Source organism: Symphalangus syndactylus, chromosome 6 (genome assembly GCF_028878055.3).
Source record: "Symphalangus syndactylus isolate Jambi chromosome 6, NHGRI_mSymSyn1-v2.1_pri, whole genome shotgun sequence".
NCBI lineage: Eukaryota > Metazoa > Chordata > Mammalia > Primates > Hylobatidae > Symphalangus > Symphalangus syndactylus.
In genome coordinates, this window is record NC_072428.2 from 23,463,938 (window position 1) to 23,490,337 (window position 26,400).

The window sequence follows — 26,400 nt, forward strand, 5'->3', positions numbered from 1 at the left end:
TGGCAAAGTAGAATTTGCCTGTAGCCCTTTAAAGAGGATTAAAATAAGTGCAAAGTGCAAAGTCACATGAGCAAAACTGCTTAGGTAAAGCCAAGACAAACCGAATAGCAAGATTTTTATACGCAACGTGGGTAACTTTTAAAAGCAAGTTAGATTTCCTAATTAAATGTAAATGTTGCTAGATGATTTATTTGCAACAAGCAACAAAGAGACTGAGAATCTGAAAGGATAAAGTCTTTGGCAGTCTGTAATGATTAAGGACTTACTTTTATCTGCCTCAAGATGATGCATCTTAAAAGAGAGACATACACTCACATATACACTGAATATGATTTATACTTTCTAAACTTTTAATTTGGTAGGAACTATCAAACATGTGGGTTTGCAGCTTCACTCCTGTAAAAATTATAAAACAAAATAAACAATGATCATTTTATAAATGATCCTAAATGATAAGAAAATGTAATGCCTGGCAAAAACATAAAGCACAGAAATTTCTAATCTATTTTTTCAGGAGTATGTTATTTCTTGAGCTCCTGGAAGAGGAAACAAACTCACACATAACTACATACCCACCCAGATAAATTTGTGTGCACATACTCCAGAAATTTATAGCTTATATGCTGCTACACTCTTAAGGAAAAACTGGTTATACATATGATTTAGAAGAAGAGACAAAGAATGGGTTTAAATGATTATGGTGTTTTCCTTTTGTGTTCAGACATATTAAGAGATGCAAAAGGTTTCTGGCAATGTTAATGATAACGATCAAGTTCAGGTCCAAGATGCAGACAGAACTTCTGTGGTACAGTACATGGACTTACTCTTCCTTTATTCCTTGCAGTTTGTCATAAAAAGTTGGATAGTCATGTCTTTTTTGGTTTAGGGAGAACAAACCATTCAAATAACATGAATTATTTCTTCTTCTTCTCTTTCTTCTCTTTCTTCTCCTTCTTCTTCTTCTCCTCCTTCTTCTCTTTTCTTTCTTTTTTATTTTTGAGATGGAGTCTTGCTCTGTCGCCCAGGCTGGAGTGCAGTGGCGTGATCTCAGCTCACTGCAACCTCCGCCTCCCAGGTTCGAGCAATTCTCCTGCCTCAGCCTCCCAAGTAGCTGGGACTACCGGCATGCCCCACCACGCCTAGCTAATTTTTGAATTTTTAGTAGAGACCGGGTTTCACAATGTTGGCCAGGCTGGTCTCCAACTCCTGGCCTCCCAAAGTGCTGGGCTTACAGGCATGAGCCACTCCGCCAGGCCTATCAAATAACACAAATTTCTTATACCAAAATGGCAAGGTAGTCAGTGAGATGGGAGAGACATAGATTTTTTAAATACCCTAAATCCTTTTGTGTGCCCAGGATATGGTGGTGGTGGTGAAACACTGTGTTTTCTGGTTAGTGCCACTGCCTGTTCATAAGAAGGTAATCCTGCGTCCTCCACAGAAGGCGGCAATGGAGACAAGACAGCCTCCTCAGGTCTTCTGAAAATGATGGAGGGAGTGTGCCTCCCCCTTTCATAGACGGCTGAAGAGCTAAGCAGAGAGACAACATTTAGGTCTAGGAAAGGTAGCACTTTTAGGTTGAGATGACAATATTTAAAAATCCAACTGACTATCTTAATAAACATTAAACACAATGTATTAACACAACAGTTTTATTTTACCCCCAGACTCTGAAAGTCTTGGTACAGTGGAAAGACCAAGAGCTTTGAAGTCAGACGTGGGTTTGAAATATGATCCTGGGCGAGGTGCAGTGGCTCACGCCTGTAATCCCAGCACTTTGGGAGGCCGAGGTGTGCGGATCACGAGGTCAGGAGATCGAGACCATCCTGGCTAACATGGTGAAACCCCGTGTCTACTAAAAATACAAAAAAAAAAAAAAATTAGCTGGGCGTGGTGGTGGGCACCTGTAGTCCCAGCTACTTCGGAGGCTGAGGCAGGAGAATGGCGTGAACCCAGGAGCGGAGGTTGCAGTGAGACGAGATCGCGCCACTGCACTCCAGCCTGGGGGGACAGAGCGAGACTCCATCTCAAAAAAAAAAAAAAAAAAAAAGAAATCTGATCCTGTCATTTCCTAACTATGTGACCAAAGGCACGTTACCGACCTCAATTTTCTCCTCTCTAAAATGGGGCTAATATCAGCTGTCTCCACAGAGCTGGTTTGTGTGGATTGAGCAAGATGCATGGAAAGCTTCTAGCAGTGTCTGGTGCACTAGAATAAGGACTCAAAACAAGTGAATTCCCTTTTCTCTTACTCCTGGATTAAAACTTTTTGAAAGTATGATGTGAAACCAAAACCAAATTCAGGCTTTGTTGAAAGGTGGCGCAATTCCAGACCAAGGAAATAGATGTCACAGAGGTAATCACAACAGGCTGATGCCTGTCCCTCTCCTCCGTTCCCTCCTGCAGTCCTGCTGCCTGGCCAATCCTTCCTAAGCAGTACTTTCTTCACATCATTCTCCTCAGAAGTCAAACCCGCAGCATACTTCTGGCTGAGTCAAGTTCTAAGTCCCCTGCCTTCTTTTCAAAGCCTCTCTTATTGCAGCCACACCTTATTTTTACAGCTCTCTGCTCTACCAAGGCAGCTTCTTTACACTCCCCTGTATAGGCAGTAAGTTCTCAGCCCTTCTCTGTGCTTTCACTGGTATTGTTCCCTTTCTCAAAATACTATCTTTTCTCCCCTCTACCCTAATCTAAGCCTAACACTTAAAAAAAAAATATGGCTTAGTTCAAGTCTCACCATTTTCACTAAACCTTGTCAGCCAATGAAATGCAACATGGGCCTGGGGTCTTAAACCTATGGTTTTCCTTTCTCACTTGTGAAGTACAAATTATGATTTAGACATTAATAAATCTATCTGTTTAGGCTGTTTATAAAGTATCTGTACATACATTAACCTCCTATAGTTATGGCTAATGAAATAATTAAAATGCATAGGGGATGGATAAGCCATTCTCCATGATGTGTTTATTTCACATTGCATGCCTGTATCAAAACATCTCATGTACCTCATAAATATATATACCCACTATGTACCCACAAAAAAAGGAAGAAGGAAAAAAATGCATAGATAACCCCTAACTTCTAGTCAATATTTACAATATTCTTCCCATCAAGAAACAATTTAGCAGGCCCAAAATACTGCCAACTTTTCCAAATTAAATCAGTCAATATGTCTCTTAGAGCACTATTTTTCCTTTTGAGGTAATAATGAGATCTGAATTGGAGGGAAGGAGAGAGAAAAATTGCAGAGAAAGAAGAAAAGCAAAAGGTCTGTAAACCCAGGAACTGGATAATTGGCCCTTCAATAGTTGAGAGGTGACTGAGAGGATCACAAGTTTACTTAGAGAGCTCAACACAATTCCTCCTCTGTCAGAAATCTGGAATGTATTCATGGTAGGCAGTCACTTGCCACATTCATTAGCTCATGACGAAAAGTTCTATTTGTTTGCTTACAGGATAAAGGAGGAGACAGATATTTTATTTGAATGAATAAATTTTTCCATGTTGACTTTCAAAATTTAATGTATGGAAACAATGTAATAATTACATCAGTCATTAAATATCTACACAGTGTTTTCTTACACATCACAATCTTACATGACTGAAATCAGAAAGTATGCACTAATAACATCTCAAATTGGCAACATCCTATGATGCCTGTTTTCCTCCACAAAATATAGGAACTAAGAAATGAAAAGGTCTTTTCATTTCTTGGCTTATTATTATTATTATTATTATTTTTGCGACTGAATTTCACTCCTGTTGCCCAGACTGGAGTGCAATGGCACAATCTCAGCTCACTGCAACCTCCACCTCCCGGGTTCAAGTGATTCTCTTGCCTCGGCCTGCTGAATAGATGGGATTACAGGCGCCCGCCACCACACCCGGCTAATTTTTGTATTTTTTTTAGTAGAGACTGGTTTTCACCATGTCGGCCAGGCTGGTTTTGAACTCCTGATCTCAGGTGATCCACCCATTTCGGCCTCCCAAAGTGCTGGGATTACAGGTGTGAGCCACCACTCCCAGCCTCTTGGCTTGTTTTTACAGAGGAATGAGGCAAGCTTTTCTGACAATGATCTTATTTTTTATTCTTTTCTTTCTCAGCTTCTTTCTCCCTCCCCCTACTTTCAGATTTGCAAAATATAGAAACAAATAACTCTGCTGGAAGAATTTCTTGGGACAATAGATGAAAAGTACTTTAGTAAGTATTTACCAGTTAATGCTAACATAAGAGAATGTCTGGTAAACCTAGTTTGGAATATCCCCTGAAACTCAGAGAGTTGCTGAGGGGAACAAAGTGAGACAATGGATATAAAGATGATCTATGAACAAGAAGCATTATACTGTGCTAATGTTAAGTATAACTAATCGTACTTTTAAAATAAAAGGTATCCAGGGTTTTAAATTTTATAATAACACACCCGGAAGACATGTCATCATCACAGCGCCACTTTACTTCCTGCACTCGAATTCTGCTCTATCCCTTATGCAGGGAAGAAGCTAGGAATGTTTCGGGGGACAAAAAGGCAAAAGGTGAAAAGACATAGTGACACAGAAAAGTTGGAAAATGAAGAAAAGAAGGGGAGAGAAGAAAGTGTAAGCACGAGGACACTAAATAATGACTGTGCTATTCACAGTCATTGAGTGAAACTATCGCATATGAGGACATACATGAACTTTTTTGAAAAACATTGTGAATGAGGTGAAAAAGAAGAAAAGAAGAACCTCCAAAGACAAATTTTGCCTATTTCTTCATTATCTTGTGGATTACTCCCAGCTTGTGGAGAAAGTCACACTGAATAAAGTCTTAGTGAAAAGTCCTAGAAAGACCTTGCTCATTTCCTATCTGCTAAATAGGGGAAATAGAGGTCTGTTAAACAAATTCTTCCTTACTTCGTCTAACTTCTCAAAATTTTTATAGGCTTTATAGGGACATCCTTTAGGGGCTTTGTCCTTTTCCCTTCTGTCCCTTTACTTTATTTTTTTATATTTTTATTTTATTTATTGAGATGGAGTCTCACTCTGTCGCCCAGGCTGGAGTACAGAGGTGCAATCTGGGCTCACTGCAACCTCTGCCTCCTGGGTTCAAGCGTTTCTCCTGCCTCAGCCTCCTGAGTAGCTGGGATTACAGGTGCGCACTACCACGCCTGGCTAATTTTTTGTATTTTTAGTAGAGACGGGGTTTCACTATGTTGGTCAGGCTGGTCTCGAACTCCTGACCTCGCGATCCACCCACCTCGGCCTCCCAAAGTGCTGGGATTACAGGCATGAGCCACCACGCCCGGCCAACTTTATTTTATTTTATTTTTTTAGAGAGGGTCTTGCTGTGTCACCCAGGCTGTAGTGTGGTGGCGTGATCTTGGTTCACTGCAGCTTCAATCTCCCTGGCTCAATCGATTCTCACACCTCAGCCTTCCAAGTAGCTGGGACTACAGGCATGCACCACTATACCAGGCTATTTTTTGTGTTGGTAGAGATGGGGTTTCGCCATCTTGCCCAGGCTGATCTTGAACTCCTGGGCTCAAGCCATCAATGTGCCTCGGACTCCCAAAGTGCTAGGATTATAGGCGTGAGACACTGTGTCCAGCTCCTTTATTACACTTAGAGAACTTACCTACTCTAATGATTTCATCTTTAATCTTCCAGCAGGTGAATCTTAATTTCACACCTGTTGCCTTAAATTCTTTTTTTTTTTTGAGACAGAGTCTCACTATGTCACCCAGGCTGGAGAGCAATGGAGCCATCTCGGCTCACTGCAGCCTCCGCCTCCCTGGTTCAAGTGATTCTCCGGCCTCAGCCTCCCGAGTAGCTGGGACTACAGGCACCTGCCATCATGCCTGGCTAATTTTTGTATTTTTAGTAGAGGTGGGATTTCACCATTGCTGGCCAGGCAGGTCTTGAACTCCTGTCCTCAGGTGATCTGCCTGTGTCAGCCTCCCAAAGTTCTGGGATTACAGGCATGAGCCACCACCCCTGGCCGAATTCTTACTCTTTCTTTTTTTGTTTTCCAAGTAAAAAGATTTTGTGGCTGGTGTTTACATATATATATATTTTTATATATATATACACACATATACATATAATATGTATGTATTATATACACATACATATATACAATATATAACATTACATATAATATATATATAAAATATAAATAATGTGTGTATATATACATATACATATATATGTATAATATGTATGTATATATACATATAATTATATACATATACACATATTATATACAATATATAACATTACATATAATACATAAATATATATTTATATATAAAATATAAATAATGTGTATATATACATATACATATAATACGTATGTATAATATGTATGTATTATATATATACATATAACATGTATATATACACATACACATATTATATACAATATATGACATTACATATAATATATAAAACATTAAATTTTCCATTTTAATCATTCATAAGTGTACAGGTCAGTGGTATTAATTCCACTCACAAGGTGCAACCATCTCCACTATCTATTTCCATAACCCTTTCATCACCCAAACAGAAACTCTGTACATAAGAAGCAATAACTCCCCGTTCCCCTTGCTATGGTTTGAATGTTTCTGCCCCGCTCAAAACTCATGTTGAAACTAATCCTCAACGCAACAGTATTAGGAGGTGGGGCCTTTTGGGAGGCTTTTAGGTCAGGAGGGTCCTGCCCTCATAAATGGATTAATGCTGCTATAAGAAGGGGTTGCAGGAGTAGTGCCCTCTCTTTCTTCTGCTTTTCTGCCATGTGAGGAATAATGTTCCTCCCCTCTAGAGGATGCAGTGTTCAAGGCACCATCTTGGAAGCAGAGACTGTGTCCTTATGAGACATACAACCTGCTGGTCCCTTGATCTTAGACTTCCCAGCCTCTAGAACTACAAGAGATAAATTTCTGTTCCTTATAAATTACCCAGTCTCAAGTATTCTGCTATAGCAGCACAAATAGACTAAGACATCCCTATCCTCCCATCCCAAGGTAATCTCTAATCTACTTTTTGTCTCTATGAATTTGCCTATCCTAGATCTTGCCTATCCTAGGCATTACATATAAGTGGAAGCATACGATAGTTGTTCTTTTGTGTCTGGCTTCTTTCACTTGGTATCATGTTTTCAAGGTTCATCCATATTGTAGCATGTATCAGAACTTCATTATTTTTTATGGCTGAATAATATTTCATTGCATGGATATACCACATTTTGATGGACACTTGGGCTATTTCCATCAACCCTTTGGTTATTTGAATAATGCTACTATGGACATTGGTGTACAAGTATCTGTTTGAGTTCCTGTTTTCAATGCCTTTGGATACAAATCTAGAAGTGAAATTGCTGGGTCATACAGTAATTCTACATTTAACTTTCTGAGGAACTGTCAAACTGTTTTCCACAGTGGCTGTACCGTTTTACATTCCTACTGGCAATGTGCATATGAGGTTCCAATTTCTCCATATCCTCGCCAATACTTGTTATTTTAAAAATTATTATTCCAGCTATTCTAGAATAGCTGGAATTACAGGTGCATGCCACTGCACCTGGCTCTCACTGTGGTTTTGATTTAATTTCCCTTTCCTTAATGTCTAACAACGTTGAACACCTTTCAAGTGCTTGTTGGCCATTCATATATTTTTAGAGAAATGTCCATTCAAGTCCTTCATTAAAAAAAACGTGGATTATTAGTCTCTTTGTTGTTTTATCCTTTCTTGAGCTATCTTTAAAATGTAAACTATTTTGGCCGGGTGCAGTGGCTCACACCTGTAATCCCAGCACTTTGGGAAGCCAAGGCAGGTGGATAACCTGAGGTCAGGAGTTCAAGGCTGGCCTGAACCAACATGGTGAAACCCCCGTCTCTACTAAAAATACAAAACCAGGCAGGCATGGTGGTGCATGCCTGTAACCCCAGCTACTTGGGAGGCTGAGGCAGGAGAATCACTTGAACCCAGGAGGTAGAGGTTGCAGTGAGCCGAGATTGCGCCATTGCACTCCAGCCTGGGCAACAAGAGCAAAACTCTGTCTCAAAAAAATAAATAAATAAAATATGAACCATTTTGTCCTGTCAAATCCAAATTTTGTTTTCCTTCTCCCAGCTTCCGTATATATTTCTTCAGCACAGAAGCTTAGGTTCAAGTCATATTGTTCCAACATTCCCAAGTTCTTTATTTTTTTTTTTTTTGAGACAGAGTCTCGTTCTGTTGCCAGGCTGGAGTGCAGTGGCGGGATCTCGGCTCACTGCAACCTTTGCCTCCCTGGTTCAAGCAATTCTCCTGCCTCAGCCTCCCGAGTAGCTGGGACTATATGTGTGCGCCACCACGTCCAGCTAATTTTTGTATTTTTACTAGAGACGGGGTTTCACCGTGTTGGCCAGGATGGTCTCAATCTCTTGACCTTGTGATCTGCCTGCCTCAGCCTCCCAAAGTGCTGGGATTACAGGCATGAGCCACCATGCGTGGCCCCAAGTTCTTTCTAATCAGGCATCAAGTTCTATGACTGACTACTTTTTCCTGAAGACAGGTTCAAACTCATTACCTCAAATCTGAATTGCCATGCTAGCATCCTTATTGGTTTTCCTCTGTCTTCCTGTTTCTCCCAGCTCTGGCACACATTACTTAAGAAAACCAGAGTATAAGAGCCATGGGGGCAGACACTGTGCTTGTTTTACTCAACCCTGTGTTCCTAGAACCTAGCATATTACCACATTCTCAAAAACCTTCCCCAAAGGCTATTTTTCCTTTTAATCCTCTGCTTAAGTGGTCCACCTCATGTCTGGCAACTCAAATGTAAATTCGTGGCTGCCATTCCAATTATACAACATTTCCCCAGTCACTCACTACTCTTCATCACAGTTCTTAAATCTCTGGTCAAGGGCTTGGCCCCATGGCCCATGCCTGTAATCCTAGCACTTTGAGAGGCAGAGGCAGGAAGATTGCCTGAGGCCAGGAGTTCCAGATCAGCCTGGGCAACATGGTGAGATCCTGTCTCTACAATTATTATTATTATCATTATTATTTTTATTATTAAGACAGGGTCTCTCTCCCATTGTCCAGGCTGGAGTGTAATGGCATGATCACGGCTCACAGTAGCCTCCACTTCCTGGGCTCAGGTGCTCCTCCTAGTAGTTGGGTATAAAGGCACACACCACCACACCTGGCCAATTTTTTTTGTATTTTTAGTAGAGATGGGGTTTTGCCATGTTGCCCAGGCTGATCTCAAACTCGTGGGCTCAAGCGATTTTCCTGCCTTGGCTTCCCAAAGCTGGGACTACAGGCATGAGCCACCGTGCCTGGCCTTGGCTTACAATTATTTTTTAAAAAAACCTTTGGTCAAGACTATTTTGCTTATCATCTCCTATATGAGCCTTGGATAGTACCCGTCTTTGCTCCTGTGGGTCCACTTTCTTGAAACACCCCTTCCTAGTTAATTCTTCTAAAACTCATGTCCGCCAAAGTGACTAGTTGTATCCCACACTGATGGTATACCTGCTTGACATTCCTAGCCATTTATAAGAAGAGTGTTCTTTATCTTTTTTTTTTTTTTTTTTTGAGACGGAGTCTTGCTCTGTTGCCCAGGCTGGAGTGCAGTGGTGCAATCTCGGCTCACTGCAAGCTCCCGGGTTCACGCCATTTGCCTGCCTCAGCCTCCCAAGTAGCTGGGACTACAGGCACCCGCCATCACGCCTGGCTAATTTTTTTTTTTTTTTTGTATTTTTAATAGAGACAGGGTTTCACCGTATTAGCCAGGATGGTCTCGATCTCCTGACTTCGTGATCCGCCCATCTTGGCCTCCCAAAGTGCTGGGATTACAGACGTGAGCCACCGCGCCCAGCCGAGTGTTCTCTATCTTACAAGTTTATATCCAAGTTGTTTTTTTGTTATGTAGTTGCCTCACTCAAATGGTAATCACTCCATGTAAGCTCCTTTATGTGCCATAATACACTATACAAATACTGAGAATACTAAAAGAGAAGGTAGTGTGGTGTACAGTATATGGTTAGCAACAGCAGGTGATGTGGAAGATGGTTATAAATACAGCTAAGGGAGATTTTTTTCTTTTTGTTTTTTTTTTTTTTTTTAACAAGATCATACAGGTCAGGTAAGCTAGGGAGATTTCATAGGCCAAATAAAATTTTTGTAGATCTACCAAATTTGAAGAAAACTTATTTGCAATATAATACTTTCTGATTACCTATATTACCTTCTGATAATATGTTTTAATTTTATATGAACACTGGAAAATCTGCAGTTCATTTACAGTCTAACATATTTTTAAAGAAACACAAACATTGGATGGGAATACATAAACATTCCAGTGAAAGCTTTTTAGAAAAATCTTAGTTTGCAAATTCATAATAATAATAGCTGGACTGGGCGTGGTGGCTCATGCCTGTAATCCCAGCACTTTGGGAGGCCGAGGCAGGAGGTTTACTTGAGGTCAGGAGTTCAAGTCCAGCCTGGCCAACATGGTGAAACCTCATCTCTACTAAAAATACAAAAATTAGCTGGGCGTGGTGGCAGATGCCTGTAATCTCAGCTACTTGGGAGGCTGAGGCAGGAGAATCGCTTGAACCCGGGAGGCAGAGGTTGCAGTGAGCCGAGATCATGCCACTGTACTCCAGCCTGGGTGACCGAGCTAGACTTCATCTCAAAATAATAATAATAATAATAATAATGATAATAGCTAACATTTATTGAGTACTTGCTACTCTTGCTACCAAGCACTCTCTTAAGTACTTTTTGTGTATCACATCATTTAAATCCTGTAAGTCCCTTATGACATACATACAGTTATTATCTGAGCTACCATACTACACAAAATCAGAGGGTACCATTCATACAATAGCCCACGTGAATGGCAACTCTCTGGAACTATGTAATGTGGTGGCTCAGATTATTACCTTTGACTTACTCACAGAGAAACTGAGGCAGAGTATAAGTTTAAGTAACATGTCCAAAGTCAAATGGCTAGTTAGTGGCATACTAGGGTTTTGAATCCAGGCAGTCTGGCTCCAGAGCTCACACAGTGAACCACTATACCATGTCTATTTCTAGGACAGGGAGAATACACCTTGGTGGTCTCTTCCAGAAACAGGAGCTGGGCTAGGACTAACATATTTTAGAAAGGAATCACATCTTACTATATTTTAGAATTTAAAAAAACGTCATCAAACATAAATGAAATGCTGCAATAAAACATTTTAAAGAGACTCTATTAATGATTTAAAATTACTGCGCTAGATAAGCCAGTCAAAAATAGACTAATACTGTATGATTCCACTTATATGAGGTGTTATTGTAGTAAAATTCAGAGACAAAAAGTAAAATAGTGGTTGCTAAAGCCTAGGGAGGGGGAGAATGGGAAACCGTTTGTTCACTGGGCACAGAACTTCACTGTTGCAAAATAAAAAAAACAATAGAAAAACGGGAGATTGGTTGCACAACAGTGAATCAACTTAATACTACTGAACTGTATACTTAAAAATGGTTAAGATGGTAAATTTTATGTTACATATATTTTACTGTTTTTAAAAAATGTACTGCACTGGAAATATATTTAAATTATATTGTTCAGTGCCAAAGGCAAGTTGCAGAGGAGGACGTATAACAAACATTTCTTTTGAAAACATAAAATATGTTATTAGGTTGGTACAAAAGCAATTGCCATTACTTTAAATGGCAAAAACCACAATTGCTTTTGCACCAACTGAATAATATACATAGAAAAAAATCTGGAATTTTACATACCAAATTCATAATAGTGGTTATTTTTGAAAAGTAGGATTATGAGGACTTTCATTTTTTATATTATACCTTTCTATAATATTTGAATTTTAAAATAATGCATGTATTACTTTTGTAGGCAAAAAACAGGATAAAATCTTTTTAAAGACCTTAGCCTCCATAATCAGCACATTTTCAGATGCTCTTATCACAATGGAAATGATTTTTTAAGCAATTAACACCAGATGAAATGAAACAACCTACTTTAAACTTTCTTCTGGCTGGGCACGGTGGCTCATGCCTGTAATCCGAAAATTTTGGGAGGCCGAAGCAGACAGATCACTTGAAGCCAGGAGTTGGAGACTAGCCTGGCCAACATGGTGAAACCCCGTCTCTACTAAAAATACAAAAATTAGCTGGGTGTGGTGGCACACGCCTGTAATCCCAGCTACTCAGGAGACTGAGGCAGTGGAATTGCTTGAACCCGGGAGGCAGAGGTTGCAGTGAGCCGAGATCATGCCACTGCATTCCAGGCTGGGCAACAGAGCAAGACTCCATCTCAAAATAATAATAATAATAAACTTCCTTCAAGAGAAAATATTTTTATTAAATTTTAGAGGAAAATGTATCTTTTATATTTACTAATTTCATTTACATGTGTATATATGTAAAAGCTTCTTTTTAGTTTTTAATTAATTAATGTTTTGAGACAGAGTTTTACTCTCGCTGCCTAGGCTAGGGTGCAATGGCTTGAGCTGGGCTCACCACAACTTCTGCCTCCCGGGTGCAAGTGATTCTCCTGCCTCATCCTCCCGAGTAGCTGGGATTACAGGCATGTGCCACCATGCCTGGCTAATTTTGTATTTTTAGTAGAGATGGGGGTTTCTCCATGTTGGTCAGGCTGGTCTTGAACTCCTGACCTCAGGCGATCTGCCTGGCTTGGCCTCCCAAAATGCTGGGATTACAGGTGTGAGCCACTGCGCCCAGCAAAGCTTCTTTTTATTAAATAACTTTAAAAATTCTAATTCTGACAATATAATCAAGGGCAAAAAATTTGTTCTCATCTTTGGCAAAATAAAAAAATATTAAGGAAGTTTAAGAGGAATCACAGGCTATTCCCTTCATTCCTCTTTTAGATGAGGAAAGATCTTAAAAAAATCAAGGAATTTGCTTCAAGCTCCATAAATAGTGGCAAAATTAACATGAGAATTTTTGCCTCCAAATTCCCAGTTTGGTGCCCTTCCTATACATGTGATTCTATTTTCATTTTGTATCTGGATATGAAACAATGAAGAAAAACTTTAAACCAATTAAACAGTTGTGATTAAAGTCTTCCAGTTTCTTATAGGCCTATTTTTATATTGTATTTAGACTTGAATAGTTGTACAATCCTCTTTTAAAATGAACAAAAACTCTAAATATTTAACCAATTAAAAATAATTTTTGATGCCACGTTGTTGTAATTAGCTTCTGTTTTTTACTGTGACTGCCGATAGAATTTTAGAACCACTACAGAATTAAGTATTTTGAAAAGATCTTCACATAAATTTGGAATATTTAAATTAACATTGGTTCATTACTATTATCTAATATGTAACTATATCCAAATTTTCTCCTAAATTTTCCTTTTTGTTGTTGTTGTTGCCCAGGCTGGAGTGCAGTGGTGCAATTATGGCTCACTCCAGCCTTGACTTCCTAGGCTCAAATGATCCTGCCACCTCAGCCCCACAAGCAGATGAGACTACAGCCTCAGGCCACCATGCCCAGCTAATTTTTGAATTTTTTTTTATAGAGATAGGAGTCACTATGTGGCCCAGGATGGTCTTGAGCCTTGAACTCCTGGCCTCAAGTGATCCTCTCACCTTGGCCTCCCAAAGTGCTGGTATTATAGGCGTGAGCCACCACGCCAGGCAAATTTTCCTTTTTAGCAATTTATTGTTTTGGTCTAGGATTCAGTCCAGGATCACACATTGCATTAATTGTCATGTCATTTACTTTAATTTGGAACAGTTAGTTCTTTAGCCTGTCTTTGTCTTTCATGACAGTGACATTTTTTGAACAATACAAGTCAATCGTTATGTAAAATTTAAATTTTACTTGATATGACTTGAAAGCTATTATTAATTTAGAAGACAAAGAGTCTTCTAATATATATGATAAAGAATACTTTCTATTCTTTTGGGGGGATACAAAAACACTGCCCATTTAGCTGAAAAGATAAGTAAAATGATCGTTATCATAAAAGAAAGGAACATGATCGCCACCTTGAGCTTGTTCATAGAATTTGAAAGTGTGAATAGTGATAAATAAGTATCAATTTCTAATAGCCTGTTTAGCATCTGCTGCTTTTTTTTTTTAAATAAGACTGTTTCTACGCCTACTCAGCCATACTTACGGGGAAGATAATCAGTACTTTTTATTTCAATAAGGATGCTGAGCTTCTATTATGCAAACAATTATGGTCATTATGAATCTTTCTGAAGCTTTATCAATGTGCTATTATCCTCAATTGGTAAGCATTTTATTTTATTAACTTCTATTTAAAGTGTTAATAAAAATAGTTGAATTTAAAAGCCAGTTACACTGTTTCTATTTGGGTAGCCATGTGGATCTGCTAACTCTGTGGCTCAGAGTAAACTACAGGACTTCTTGCCTCTGGAAATAATGTGAAGACACTGGTATCTGCCTCTTGCTTAAGAAGGAAATACTGAAAAATGAAGCTGACATATGTGAAACTTCTTGTATTCTTTCGAAGGACCTTAGAAATAGCATCATTAGGTTGTTTCTGTAAATGTTAAATTAGGAGACCAAGCAATTGTCACAGACTAGAGAGGCTGGGAAGACATGACAGCTAAATGCAATGTGGTACCTTGACTGGATCCTGCAGCAGAAAGAAAACACCAGTGGGAAAACTGCCGAAATCAAAGTCTGGAGTTTGGTTAATAGTCATGAGCCAATGTCGCTTTCTTAGTTTTGATAAATCTACTATGGTAATACAAGATATTAACAATGTGGGAAATTGGGTGATGGATATGTAGGAACTGTCTGTACTAACCTTTGCAACTTCCCTATACATCTAAAATTCTTCCAAAATAAAAGGCTTATTTAAGAAAATAGGCAGCCATTTGCTTGACCCGTTGTTAAAATAATAATATAGAATGTCTAGTAATGAATTAAATAATTTCACTTAGTACTTACCATGGATGTTGTAGCCTATTACACTTAGTGATACAAAGATAGTAGCCAAGTAATCCAAAAATAACCAAAAATACTCCAGCAGCAATTAATCCAGTCAGAAGGCCCATAACATCAATTTTCTCTCTGTTGCCATCTTAAAATAAATCATTAAAATAACATAAATAAAACAACTATATAGCATCACCTATGATTTCAACAAATTTAATCCTGGGTCTAAACACATTATACAGCATCTAATCATTGATGTTGACTTCTTTCAAGTCTTTGTGCTAGAGAATCTACCTGAAAAAAATTTAAATGACACTTCTAAAAGCCCTAGTTATGGTTATTCTTTTATTTATTAAAATATAAATGTATTTATTTATTTAAAATATATTTATTTATTTAAATATTTAAAATATACTATTTATATTTTAATAATATTCAAAATATACTACTTATATTTTAACAGTATTCAAAATATACGACTTATATTTTAACAGTATTCAAAATATACGACTTATATTTTAACAGTATTCAAAATATACGACTTATATTTTAACAGTATTCAAAATATACGACTTATATTTTAACAGTATTCAAAATATACGACTTATATTTTAACAGTATTCAAAATATACGACTTATATTTTAACAGTATTCAAAATATACGACTTATATTTTAACAGTATTCAAAATATACGACTTATATTTTAACAGTATTCAAAATATACGACTTATATTTTAACAGTATTCAAAATATACGACTTATATTTTAACAGTATTCAAAATATACGACTTATATTTTAACAGTATTCAAAATATACGACTTATATTTTAACAGTATTCAAAATATACGACTTATATTTTAACAGTATTCAAAATATACGACTTATATTTTAACAGTATTCAAAATATACGACTTATATTTTAACAGTATTCAAAATATACGACTTATATTTTAACAGTATTCAAAATATACGACTTATATTTTAATAGTATTCAAAATATACGACTTATATTTTAATAGTATTCAAAATATACGACTTATATTTTAATAGTATTCAAAATATAACATTTATATTTTAATAGTATTCAAAATATAACATTTATATTTTAATAGTATTCAAAATATAACATTTATATTTTAATAGTATTCAAAATATAACATTTATATTTTAATAGTATTCAAAATATAATAGTTATATTTTAATATTCAAAATATAATAGTTATATTTTAATATTCAAAATATAATAGTTATATTTTAATATTCAAAATATAATAGTTATATTTTAATAATATTCAAAATATAATAGTTATATTTTAATAATATTCAAAATATAATAGTTATATTTTAATAATATTCAAAATATATTTATTTAAATTTATTTATTTAAAAATTATTTATTTAAAAATATTTAAAATGTCCATTTATTAAATGGATAATATTCAGCATTAAGTGGGATAAACATATTTGCTGCTCAACTAGACATACTTTGGTATTAACCACTGAGATAATATTTATTAAGCAACTCAGGGTAGCTATGCAATATAACCTGCCATGGAGGGGGCCCTACCTAAGAGGAATGAAAGAATTGCTGGCAAAAAAAACACCTGACTAAAATGCAGCTACAGATGATCAACACAGATGAGATAAAGGATCTCCCCTCTCTACAAGTTACTTAATTCGATCCAACAATCTTAATTTATCTAGCATAAATGTTCCACTGCCTTTAATGGTAAAAAAGAAAAAATGTTAAAATAGCTTACATCTTGAAATGAATAGATAGAATCTACTTTTATTCTGTGCAAGTCTTGACTTAGCTGAGCTGTTTAAAACAGCTTTAAGCCCATTATCTCATTTTCCTAATATCTCACCAAACTTGATTTTCAGTGTATAAATAGATGAATCTGTCCTTTTCTGTCTGAGATAGCCCAGTGCATAGTTGAGAAATCTCCTTGGATTTATAAGGTATGTATGTTGAGCAACAACCAAACTCAAACAATAAAACTAAAATGTATTACAACAGAGAGAGGACGAGAAAAGCATTAAATTTCATCAATTCTTGTTTTACCTGATTTTGTGGTTGGTCCTTTAGCTGAATATTTCTGCCAAAATGCGATCTAAAAAAAAGGTAAAATTCCCAACTTTATTCAATATCTTCATTATCATATTTCATTTGGTCCTAATGACCTAGACTAGGGGTAGTAAACTCTTGGTATGCACCATAGGTAGGAGACCAGTTCATTCAAGCTGGAGTGTGTGACTCACTCTAATTAAAGCACTACCACCCACGACTGCCTCTGCCATCTCTCTAATTGTCAAGGGATTACTGCCAGTCCCAGATCTTTACTACTGTGCCTGCTATTTTCCCTTCACCTGTCTGGAGCCCCCACTAAGGCATTGGGGGAAATTATTGCATTAGAGAGTAGGTGAAAGTACCAAAGGTAGAAGTTGAGGCTGTGGACCCACTATCATGATTGAACAGGAGACTGAAGTTTTCTATGGGAGGTAAGCCCTCAGTTTGTCTCAGGAGATTTTTTTTTTTTTTCCAGACAGGATTGCTCTGTTGCCCAAGCTGGAGTGCAGTGGTGTGATCATGGCTTACTGCAGCCTTGACCTTCCAGGCTCAAACGATCCTCCCACCTCAGCCTCCTGAGTAGCTGGAACTACAGGCACATGCCACCACGCCCAGGTAATTTTTTCTTTTTTGTAGAGATGGAGTTTCATCATGAAGCCCAGGCTGGTCTTGAACTCCTGGGCTCAAGTAATCCTCCCACCTCTGCCCCGCAAAGTGCTGGGATTATAAGCATGAGCCACTGTGCCCTTCTGGGAGATCTTATTGAAAGGTATTTATTGATTTGGGAAGACATTGTTGAGACAATTTTAAGTTCAGTGCTACTTGAGAGAATAGAAATGAATTTTAAGGAACTATGATAAAATTATAAAAGGTTTGTGAAAAACAGAATAAAATTCCAACAGGCACAACTACACAGTATATGCTTCGTTTTCCTTCTTAATAGAAACAGCAAATACTTGTAGGGAAGGATACCTGGGGAGGTTCTTATTGACCAAAAAGTAAAATAAGACTCTTAAGAAAGGGAAAAAGGAGCTAAAGTTATGAAATCTACAAAAGTAAAGAATTTAGGACCAGGCGCGGTGGCTCATGCCTGTAATCCTAGCACTTTGTTAGGCTGATGGAGACGGATTGCCTGAGCTCAGGTGTTTGAGACCGGCCTGGGCAACATGGTGAAACCCTGTCTCTACTAAAATACAAAAAATTAGCCAGGCATGATGGCATGTGCCTGTAGTCCCAGCTGCTTGGGAGGCTGAGGCAGGAGAATGGCTTGAACCCGGGAGGTGGAGGTTGCCGTGAGCCGAGATTGCTCCACTGCACTCCAGCCTGGGCGACAGAGCGAGACTCCGTCTCCAAATCATCATCATCATCATCATCATCTCAGTTACTTAACATTTTTCAAGACTATGCCAGATTATCACAGGCACAATGCCATCTGTTTTGTACCTTATCAAGATTAACAGAATTTAGTTATATTCTAAGAAAGAACTTTTAAAAATGTTTCCCTCAAATTACACTGGTAGACCAAATAATATACTTCCGAAGACAAGGGCTATATATTTTGTATCCTCAGGTTCAAGGAGAATACCTGGCACATAGCAGACTTCCAGTAAATACTTGAAATACAAATATGGGTCATCGAAAAAGGTAAGGTCACCGATAGGACAAATTACTCAGTCATAAATATTGAAGCCTGAGTTAGAGCACTAACCACAAAATCTTGGAGTTAAATTCACAATGCACCATGATTACTTTTAAATATAATAAACAAAATCACAACAGTCAATAATTTACTAACTACTATGAAACCAGTTAATTAGGTGTAAAGCCAAGTCTAAATAGGTTAATTACCATTTTAAGGAAGTAGAAAGAGATAACAGGTACATAATCCTGATTTTGTTTAAGGCATAAAATCTCTAATAACTGAAAGTGCCACTTCCTTAAGTACAATTTAAAGTTTCCAGCTAATTAACATAATCAACCACATTACCGTTTTATCTTCATCCACAAAAATCTCTCTGGCTTCCTCATAATTGCAAAGTTCTTCATTGCACTCTCTTTCTAGGTTGCCGGGAGTGAAGAGCTCCAGATCAAATCTATTATACAGAAGGCGTCTATGTATGAAAAAGTTTGCTTCTTCTTTTGATGTAAACACTAATAAAGTAATGAAAAAGACTTAAACATTGATCAAAAATAGTCAAAAAATTCCTGTTTTAATTGTGGAAAAAAGTGAATAGTTCTCTTGATGTGGCTAAATTATACCAAACTTTTTTGTAAAGCTTTAAAATCTAACCCCCCAAAAAAGAAAGAAAAATCATCTGTGAAGATAATTTCTGATAAATGTGAAATACAAAGTTAGCATAATTCCACTGGAGTTGATTATGTCCAAAATTAACAGTATAAGTAAAAATTATTTAAATATCTCTTTTCCCTCTAGATAATTATTTTTCCAATAATTGACAGGTCTATTTCTAAAGAATTGGTTCCCTGTTATTTTGACTGAGAAAAATTAGTGGGGCATCATAGACAACATATTGAACTGAGAGAAGACAGATGTTTGGTTCTGATTTAGCTTAAGTTATCAGGTGTGTACTCTGAGATAAGTCACTTATATTCTTTGGGCTGCCATTTCCTAATTTATAAAATTGGGGATTAAATAATCACTAAGATCTCTTTAAGTTATTAATTATTATTATTATTATTATTGAGAGGGGGCCTCACTCTGTCACCGAGGCTGGAGTGCAATGGCACAGTCTCAGCTCACTGCAATCTCCGCCTCCCGGGTTCAAGCGATTCTCTTGCCTCAGCCTCCCAAGTAGCTGGGACTACAGGCACGTGCCACCACGCCCAGCTAATTTTTGTGTTTTTAGTAGATACGAGGTTTCACTATTTTGGCCAGGCTGGTCTTGAACTCCTGACCTCATGATCCACCCACCTCAGCCTCCCAAAGTGCTGGGATTACAGGCGTGAGCCACCGTGCCTGGCCAAGTTCTTAAATTACAAATTAATACTTTTATATTAAAATTGCTGTATTCAAGTTTATGCTAAAACTTATAAAATTCTAAACTTCTAAATTAATAAAACTATAAGCTAATTATAAGATTTAACTAAAGACATTTAGTCCTTTCCAAAGTAGTAGCTCCCTCTACGGTACACCCCAAATACGTGTCTATAATGTTTTATAAGGTTCCCTTTACATTTGACGGGAAGGTAAATGGTAAACACTACAGGTTAAGAACAGGCTGACACAAAACCGAAGCATCCAACCATGGTAGTATTTTCAAAACCCACAAACTTTAAACTTGTTCTGGTGTCACACAAACAAAGCTTAAGAGATTTTGCTTCAGATCATATTACTGAGACTGGAATTCAGAAACTGAGAACTACATCACAATGCTTAAAAGAATTTAAAAGTGTGGATACTTTTCACTGCTCACCATTTCTAAGGAAAGAATGTATTAAAGTAGGCAATTGAAAGACTGTTCATGAGAGATCATGGTCTGGAAAACTCATACTGATTTCTGAGTGACCTCAAGTTGTACGTTTATTTTTGGCCCTTTGAGAACAGTCACATTTTGTCCAAGATATTTTTTCCACAAATGAATTATCTTTCCAAACAGGTCTGAATGTTCTAGAACTATTTTGTCTAATATGGTAGCCATTAGCCACAGATGGCTATTGAGCACTTGAAATGTAGCTTGTGGCTGGGAGTGGTGGCTCATGCCTGTAATCCCAGCAGGCTGAGGCAGGTGGATCGCTTGAGCCCAGGAGTTGGAGACCAGCTTGGGCAACAAGATGAAACCCCGTCTCTACAAAAAATACAAAAAATTAGCCTGGTGTGGTGGTGCACACCTATAGTTCCAGCTACTCGGGAGGCTGAGGTGGGAGGATCACTTGAGGCCAGGAGGCAGAGGTTGCAGTGAGGGGAGATCATGCCACTGCCCTCCAGCTTGGGTGACAGAGCAAGATCCTATCTCTAAATAAATAAATAAATAAGAAATGTGGCTTGTCTGAATTGAAATTAGCTGTAAGTGTAAAATACACACAAGGATTTCAAAGACTTGCTGTTAAAAAAAAAAGAATGTGAAATGTCTCCATAATGTTTTATATTACTTATATTTTAAAATGGTGATATTTCAGACACAAGATTAAATTAAATACATTCTTAAAATTAATTTCACCTATTATTTTTTAGTTTTAAAATGTGGCTATTGGAAAAATTTAAATTATGTATGTAGTTCACATTATATTTTGGGGGAGCAGCAATATTCTACAGTGTCCATTTCTATGTTATAAATAACAGATAGGGGCTATTCGAACCAAGCAGGAAGCTACAGTGGGATAATTGGTGATAGTTGTTTTAAAAAGTATTCTAAAAGGTAGATAGAGGGGCTAGTGTGATGAAATATTTCTATTATGTTTCCTCCTTTGTCTTCTTGTAGATGTTATATTACCACCAAATGGAAATAGAATGAAAAATTTTCCAAGCCTCCATCACCCCTCACTGGGATTCCTACAATGGTCTTCCAAGGGTCTCCTTGCTGCTCTACCATCTGTTTTTAACATAACAGCCAAAGAGGGCCCTTTAAAAGACAAGATCGACTTTGTTCCTACTTTGCTTTTTAAAAACCTTCTAACAGCAATTCTACCCCCTGCAGAGTAAAAGCCAAAGTCATTATAATGGCTTACAAGGCCCTTCTCCGTCTGGTCCCCAAGCCCTTACCCCTCTAACCTCATCTCCTACCACTATCCCTCACGTATTCTGTTGTAGCTATGCTGGCTTCCAACACACCTGGTTCTCTCTGGCCTTTGTACTTACTGTTTCTTTTGAACAGAACTTTCTTCTTTCAGTTTGCTCTCTCACATCCTTCAGGATTTTGTTCAATGCTACCTTGAACCCCCATCCCTACCCACCCACTCCTGGCACTCCCTGTCCACACTCTGCCTTTCTCCATAGTACTCATCACCATCTGGTTTTCTACATGCCTTACTTAGTTGTTACCACTCTGTTCTCCTCACTAGAAGAAAACCTCCATTAAAGCAAGGATGTTGGTTCTTGGCCCATAAGAGGTGCTCAAAAAATTACTGACTGAATGAACAAACTCAACTTTGCTATAGTGGGAGGAAACTCTTGGACCTAAAGTCTACCAGTTGAAGCAATTCATAGGTATAGTCTGGTGTTTCTCAGCTTGGTATAGGTTTAAGGTATCAAACTATTGATTAAGCAACCCATAGCCTGCCTCACTTAGCTATACTTACTGCATGAAATCTAAGTTCAGAATGGAGAATTAGGTATCTGCCTCTGTATACTTCTCAAATATGTCCAGATCCTTACATTTTATTGGCTAAAAAGAGCAGTGCCAAATTTCTCATGACAGTCTTCTGTTCCAGTAGGTTGAGTTATTAAAAATACACCCCCATGGAACTCAAAAGCTACTTTGGAAGAGGAAACAAAAAAAGGGAGAGCCACAAACATTTTTATTTTTCCTGAAATAATATTTATGCCAATATCATAAATATGATATTTATGATTAATCATGCTATTATGATTAACACTGTATTAAATCTGCCTTCCAGGGGCTGCTGTTTGCCACTTCCCTGAGTGTGCAATTTCTGATTCTGTCACTGACTGACTTTTGGTGCCAGATCAAATTTTTCCCTGCATCCCTTATGATCTCAGGAGAAATACTGTCTTTTGTTACTGGATTCTAAGTAACCCTGAACTTGTTTTTAATTGAAAGGAAGCAAACTTCCCTGCCCTTGAAACACCCTTGGCTTTCAGCAGGAGCTCCTATTTTCCCCTTGACCATGGCTGGAGGATGCAATGGCCTTGGCTCTGCTTCCTTAGATTCTCTACCCTTCTCTATTTTTCCTGTCTTACACTATCCTAAGAGGCTGTCCATGCATTTCACTGCTATAAATTCACCAACCCAGATATTCCATTCTCCTCCTCACTTCTATCTCCTCGTGTTTTCTGAATAGCTCTTTTTCAGTCATTTCAACTCCACCGTCATGCTTTATCAGACTTTAGGGCCAGGCATGGTAGCTCACGCCTGTAATCCCAGCCCTTTGAGAGGCCGAGGTGGGCGGATCACCTGAGGTCAGGAGTTCAAGACCAGCCTGGCTAACATGGTGAAACCCCGTCTCTACTAAAAATACAAAATAAATTAGCTGGGACAGTGGTGCGCACCTGTAATCCCAGCTACTCAGGAGGCCGAAGCAGGAGAATTGCTTGAACCCAGGAGGTGGAGGTTGCAGTGAGCCATGATCACGCCACTGCACTCCAGCCTGGGAGACAGAGTAAGACTCTGGGAAAAAAAAAAAAGAATTTCACCAAAGGTCTTTTATTTCCAGTTGCTTTTCATATCTCCATTTATTATAGCCCATTTGCAGATGGAAGGCATTGGCTTCTCTGCCATACAACTCTCTTGAGGCAGAGTTACTGCTACTCACTCTTTCCTCTGCTCTCAGTTCTCTGTTCTGGCTTCTGTTATACAGTTGATGGAGATTGTCTGTTTAACAAACACCCTGCCTCCCGCACCAGATGAAGATGTCCTCCAGGGCAGAGATTGCAGTCTTCCATTTCTATGTCTCCACCACACAGCATGGGGCCTGGCACTTAGCATGTGTTCATCAAGTGGTGACTGACTGAACAAGTTGTCTTTTCAAATGTGTCGGATCCCTCATTCACATTCCCATAGACATCTCCAGCCCTCCACTGGAGTATGATCTCTAAATTCCTTCCATAGCTTGTGGTGTCCTTGAGACTGTCTTTTATTTATTTATTTATTTATTTATTTTTATTTTTATTTTTTGAGATAGAGTCTCACTCTGTCGCCCAGGCTGGAGTGCAGTGGCACGATCTCAGCTCACTGCAGCCTCCACCTCCCGGGTATCTGGGATTATACCCGCGTGCCACCAAGCCAGGCTAATTTTTGTATATTTAGTAGAGATGGGGTTTCACCATGTTGGCCCGGCTGGTCTCAAACTCCTGACCACAGGTGATCCACCCGCCTCGGCCTCCCAAAGTGCCAGGATTACAGGTGTGAGCCACTGTGCCGGCGAGAGTGTCTCTTACACCCGTGTCATGTGAATGAATGATTGCACTCACAATCATTTTAGGGAAGAGCATCTGATTATGGAACCTTATAAGTGCAACCTTCTAAGTGGACTTACATATACGGTGCAGCTTGAGAGGGACTAAAAAGGATCCTCTTCCAAAATCTCTCCCTATCCCTCTAGCTAGCCTATCCAGTTGCTAGAATTCTGTCATCAGAGTTTCATGCCTTTGGGTTAATGGATTGTTCTATCTCAACACACACACAGCTGTATTAATCATTAATAAAGTCAGTTAGGAGTACTAGTGTAACAGATCCTTCCCAAATGAAAATGAGCTGAGAATCGGATCTGATGAGAAGGGATAAGAGGCAGGAATGTGTGGAGACGTGGATCCAGAGTACTGACACTGAGTGGGGAAGCACCATGAATAGTCAGGGAGAAGGATGCTGAGAGCCAGAGGCTTTTTTTTTCTTCTGGTTTTACTAGGTTAGGCTTTTAAAATATAGGCAGGAAACAAACTGTTAATGATCTGAAACCTAAAAACTGTGGACTTCTAGGTTAGCAAGCCCAAACCTAATCTTTTCTCAACTAGCTGCTTTTATCTAGACAGCTAGACCATCTGAAGTCAAAAAGGACCTCAGAGATCATTTTACGCCCCACCCCCATCACTTTTACAGATGAAGACATTCAAGCCAAACGGGATTAAGTTATCTCGCCCAGGGTCTCACAAGTCCAGACTAGATCCTGGACTCCCGGTTCGCCTTTCCAGGAAGAACAAGTAATTATGCTTATTATAATCGCCACACAGCTTCATCTAGAGAAATGTCACTCACTGATTTTTCAGAAGCTGAAATAGGTTTTCCATTCAATTAACCACAAACTAAGTCTTACATATATACTTATTAAAGGAGACTCACAGAAATCAAGTTCTATAAATTGCAGTTAAAGAACATAAAAAAACACAACCTTGCCAAATATACCACAAATTAAACTAAAGGATATTTTAGTGTTTCTATGATTGCTGGGGGTATGTAATTTCAAATACTGCACTTTCTCACTGAGATCTGTGCTATGGGGCTCTGGGTTCCAGGGACGTTTTCGTGCTTACCTTCTTCTCCCGCATGCTTAGAAGCCTTTGGACCTCTTGTGCAATGAGGAAACCCCAGGGTAACTGTGGGCAGTTGGCTGAGTAGAAGCAGAAGCGTAAACATAGTCTGGCAACTGTCAAACAAACTAAAACAAACAAAAAACATATTTTAGAAAAAGGCCCCTAGCTCAGCACTTTGAGTTTCTGTCGAACTGAATCACCAACCTGTTTTACTCAAAGCCTAGGCGCAAGAGCTCCCCGCGCGCGGTTTCGGTCGCCGGGACCCGACGCGCGCCCAAAAAGCAGCCCCTGAGAGCGCCTGGGACAAACGCCGTGCTCAGGGACCCTGCCGAGGGCTGATCGGGCACCTGTCGCTGTGGGCAACCCTCGACTATGTGTTCGAATCCAACCCAGTCCGCCGAGGTGGCCCTTTCCCGGTAAGCCCCTCCCCGCCGAGGTCCTGCCGCCAGGCCTCGTACCTGTGTCCCCCCGCACATGTTCCAGCAGCCCCCGGGCCAGAGGCTCTTCTTGGGGCGGTTCCTTCGGCCGCCAGGCCCTCGGTCTCCGGCGCCCTCAAATCTCGGCGACGCTCCGGGCCTCGCTCTCCGCAGGGTCTGGGTGGCCCCCGCGCGCAAACCCGGGAAGCGCCTGGGGTCCGCACAGGGGCTCCCGGGGAACACGCCCGGCGCGAGGTCCTGCCTCGGTCGGGGGAGGCGGCCGACGGAGGAAGGGAGGAGGCGGCTACCTGGGGACACCTGGCCGCGCCCCACCTCCTGGGGGCCGGGCCTACCTGCGGCGAGCGGGCGGGCAGTGGGCCGGCGTCTCCCCGGAGCTCGCGCTGCGCTCTCAGCCGCCCCAGCTTCTGCCCCATCCCCGGGCGGGCCAGCCGCCTGCCGCCAGTTCTGGCCCCGCCTTGGCGGCGCGGATGGCTGCTTTTCGATTTGTGTCTGCACTCGGCGTTCTCAATGCCTCTAATTCAGGGAGCATTTCGGTTCTCAGTCTTAAGCACAGCGCTCTCGGCGCGTCCAGGGCTTTTCGCTTTGGGTCCCACTGGGCCAGGAGTCCTGTGGTTACAGGTCAACTGTTCTCAAAGGCGTGGTCCGGGGACGAGGACAAGATATACATCAGACAAAATACCCTTTATTCGTGATAAGAAATGGAAATGGCCTTACAAGTAATTGATTACATTGGTTCTCCAATGGTGGCCTGCCGGGTCTGGGATGTCTCCAAGATCTTTTCCAGGGGTCTCTGAGGGCAA

At 39.4% G+C, this 26,400-nt stretch overlaps 1 protein-coding gene and 1 long non-coding RNA gene across 4 annotated transcripts in view; one reads left to right on the plus strand and one right to left on the minus strand.

Moving 5' to 3' along the window:
* The window catches only part of LOC134736873 (uncharacterized), a 54,843-nt gene extending 36,212 nt beyond the window's left edge, over positions 1–18,631 (plus strand). Inside the window, exons 3-4 of the long non-coding RNA XR_010121288.1 lie at positions 17,475–17,614; positions 18,570–18,631. This is a non-coding gene — a long non-coding RNA (uncharacterized lncRNA). The remainder of the gene's footprint in view (positions 1–17,474; positions 17,615–18,569) is intronic.
* PRRG4 (proline rich and Gla domain 4) lies at positions 958–26,400 on the minus strand. Of its 3 annotated transcripts, none has more exons than XM_063641027.1 (6): positions 26,315–26,400; positions 25,164–25,288; positions 18,987–19,150; positions 16,994–17,042; positions 14,939–15,071; positions 958–1,530 (listed from the first exon to the last, which is right to left on the minus strand). In XM_063641027.1, exons 2-6 carry the CDS (start codon positions 25,264–25,266, stop codon positions 1,299–1,301), a joined length of 681 nt encoding a protein of 226 aa, XP_063497097.1. In that variant the 5' UTR covers positions 25,267–25,288; positions 26,315–26,400; the 3' UTR covers positions 958–1,298. The 3 variants fall into 3 exon arrangements, with proteins under 3 accessions (XP_063497097.1, XP_055137974.2, XP_063497096.1); XM_055281999.2 differs by lacking the exon at positions 26,315–26,400 and adding an exon at positions 25,622–26,104; XM_063641026.1 differs by lacking the exon at positions 26,315–26,400 and adding an exon at positions 25,933–26,008.

Bases quoted from the DNA above. Each gene is read 5' to 3' on its own strand.
- PRRG4 (XM_055281999.2), bottom strand. From the start codon at position 26,013: ATGGGGCAGAAGCTGGGGCGGCTGAGAGCGCAGCGCGAGCTCCGGGGA. The intron at 17,043-18,986 runs GTAATGTGGTTG...CCTTTTTTTTAG, and splicing joins TTGTGGATGAAGATAAAACG to ATCGCATTTTGGCAGAAATA. The intron at 1,531-14,938 runs GTAAGTACTAAG...CTCTCTGCTTAG, and splicing joins AATAGGCTACAACATCCATG to CTCTTCAGCCGTCTATGAAA.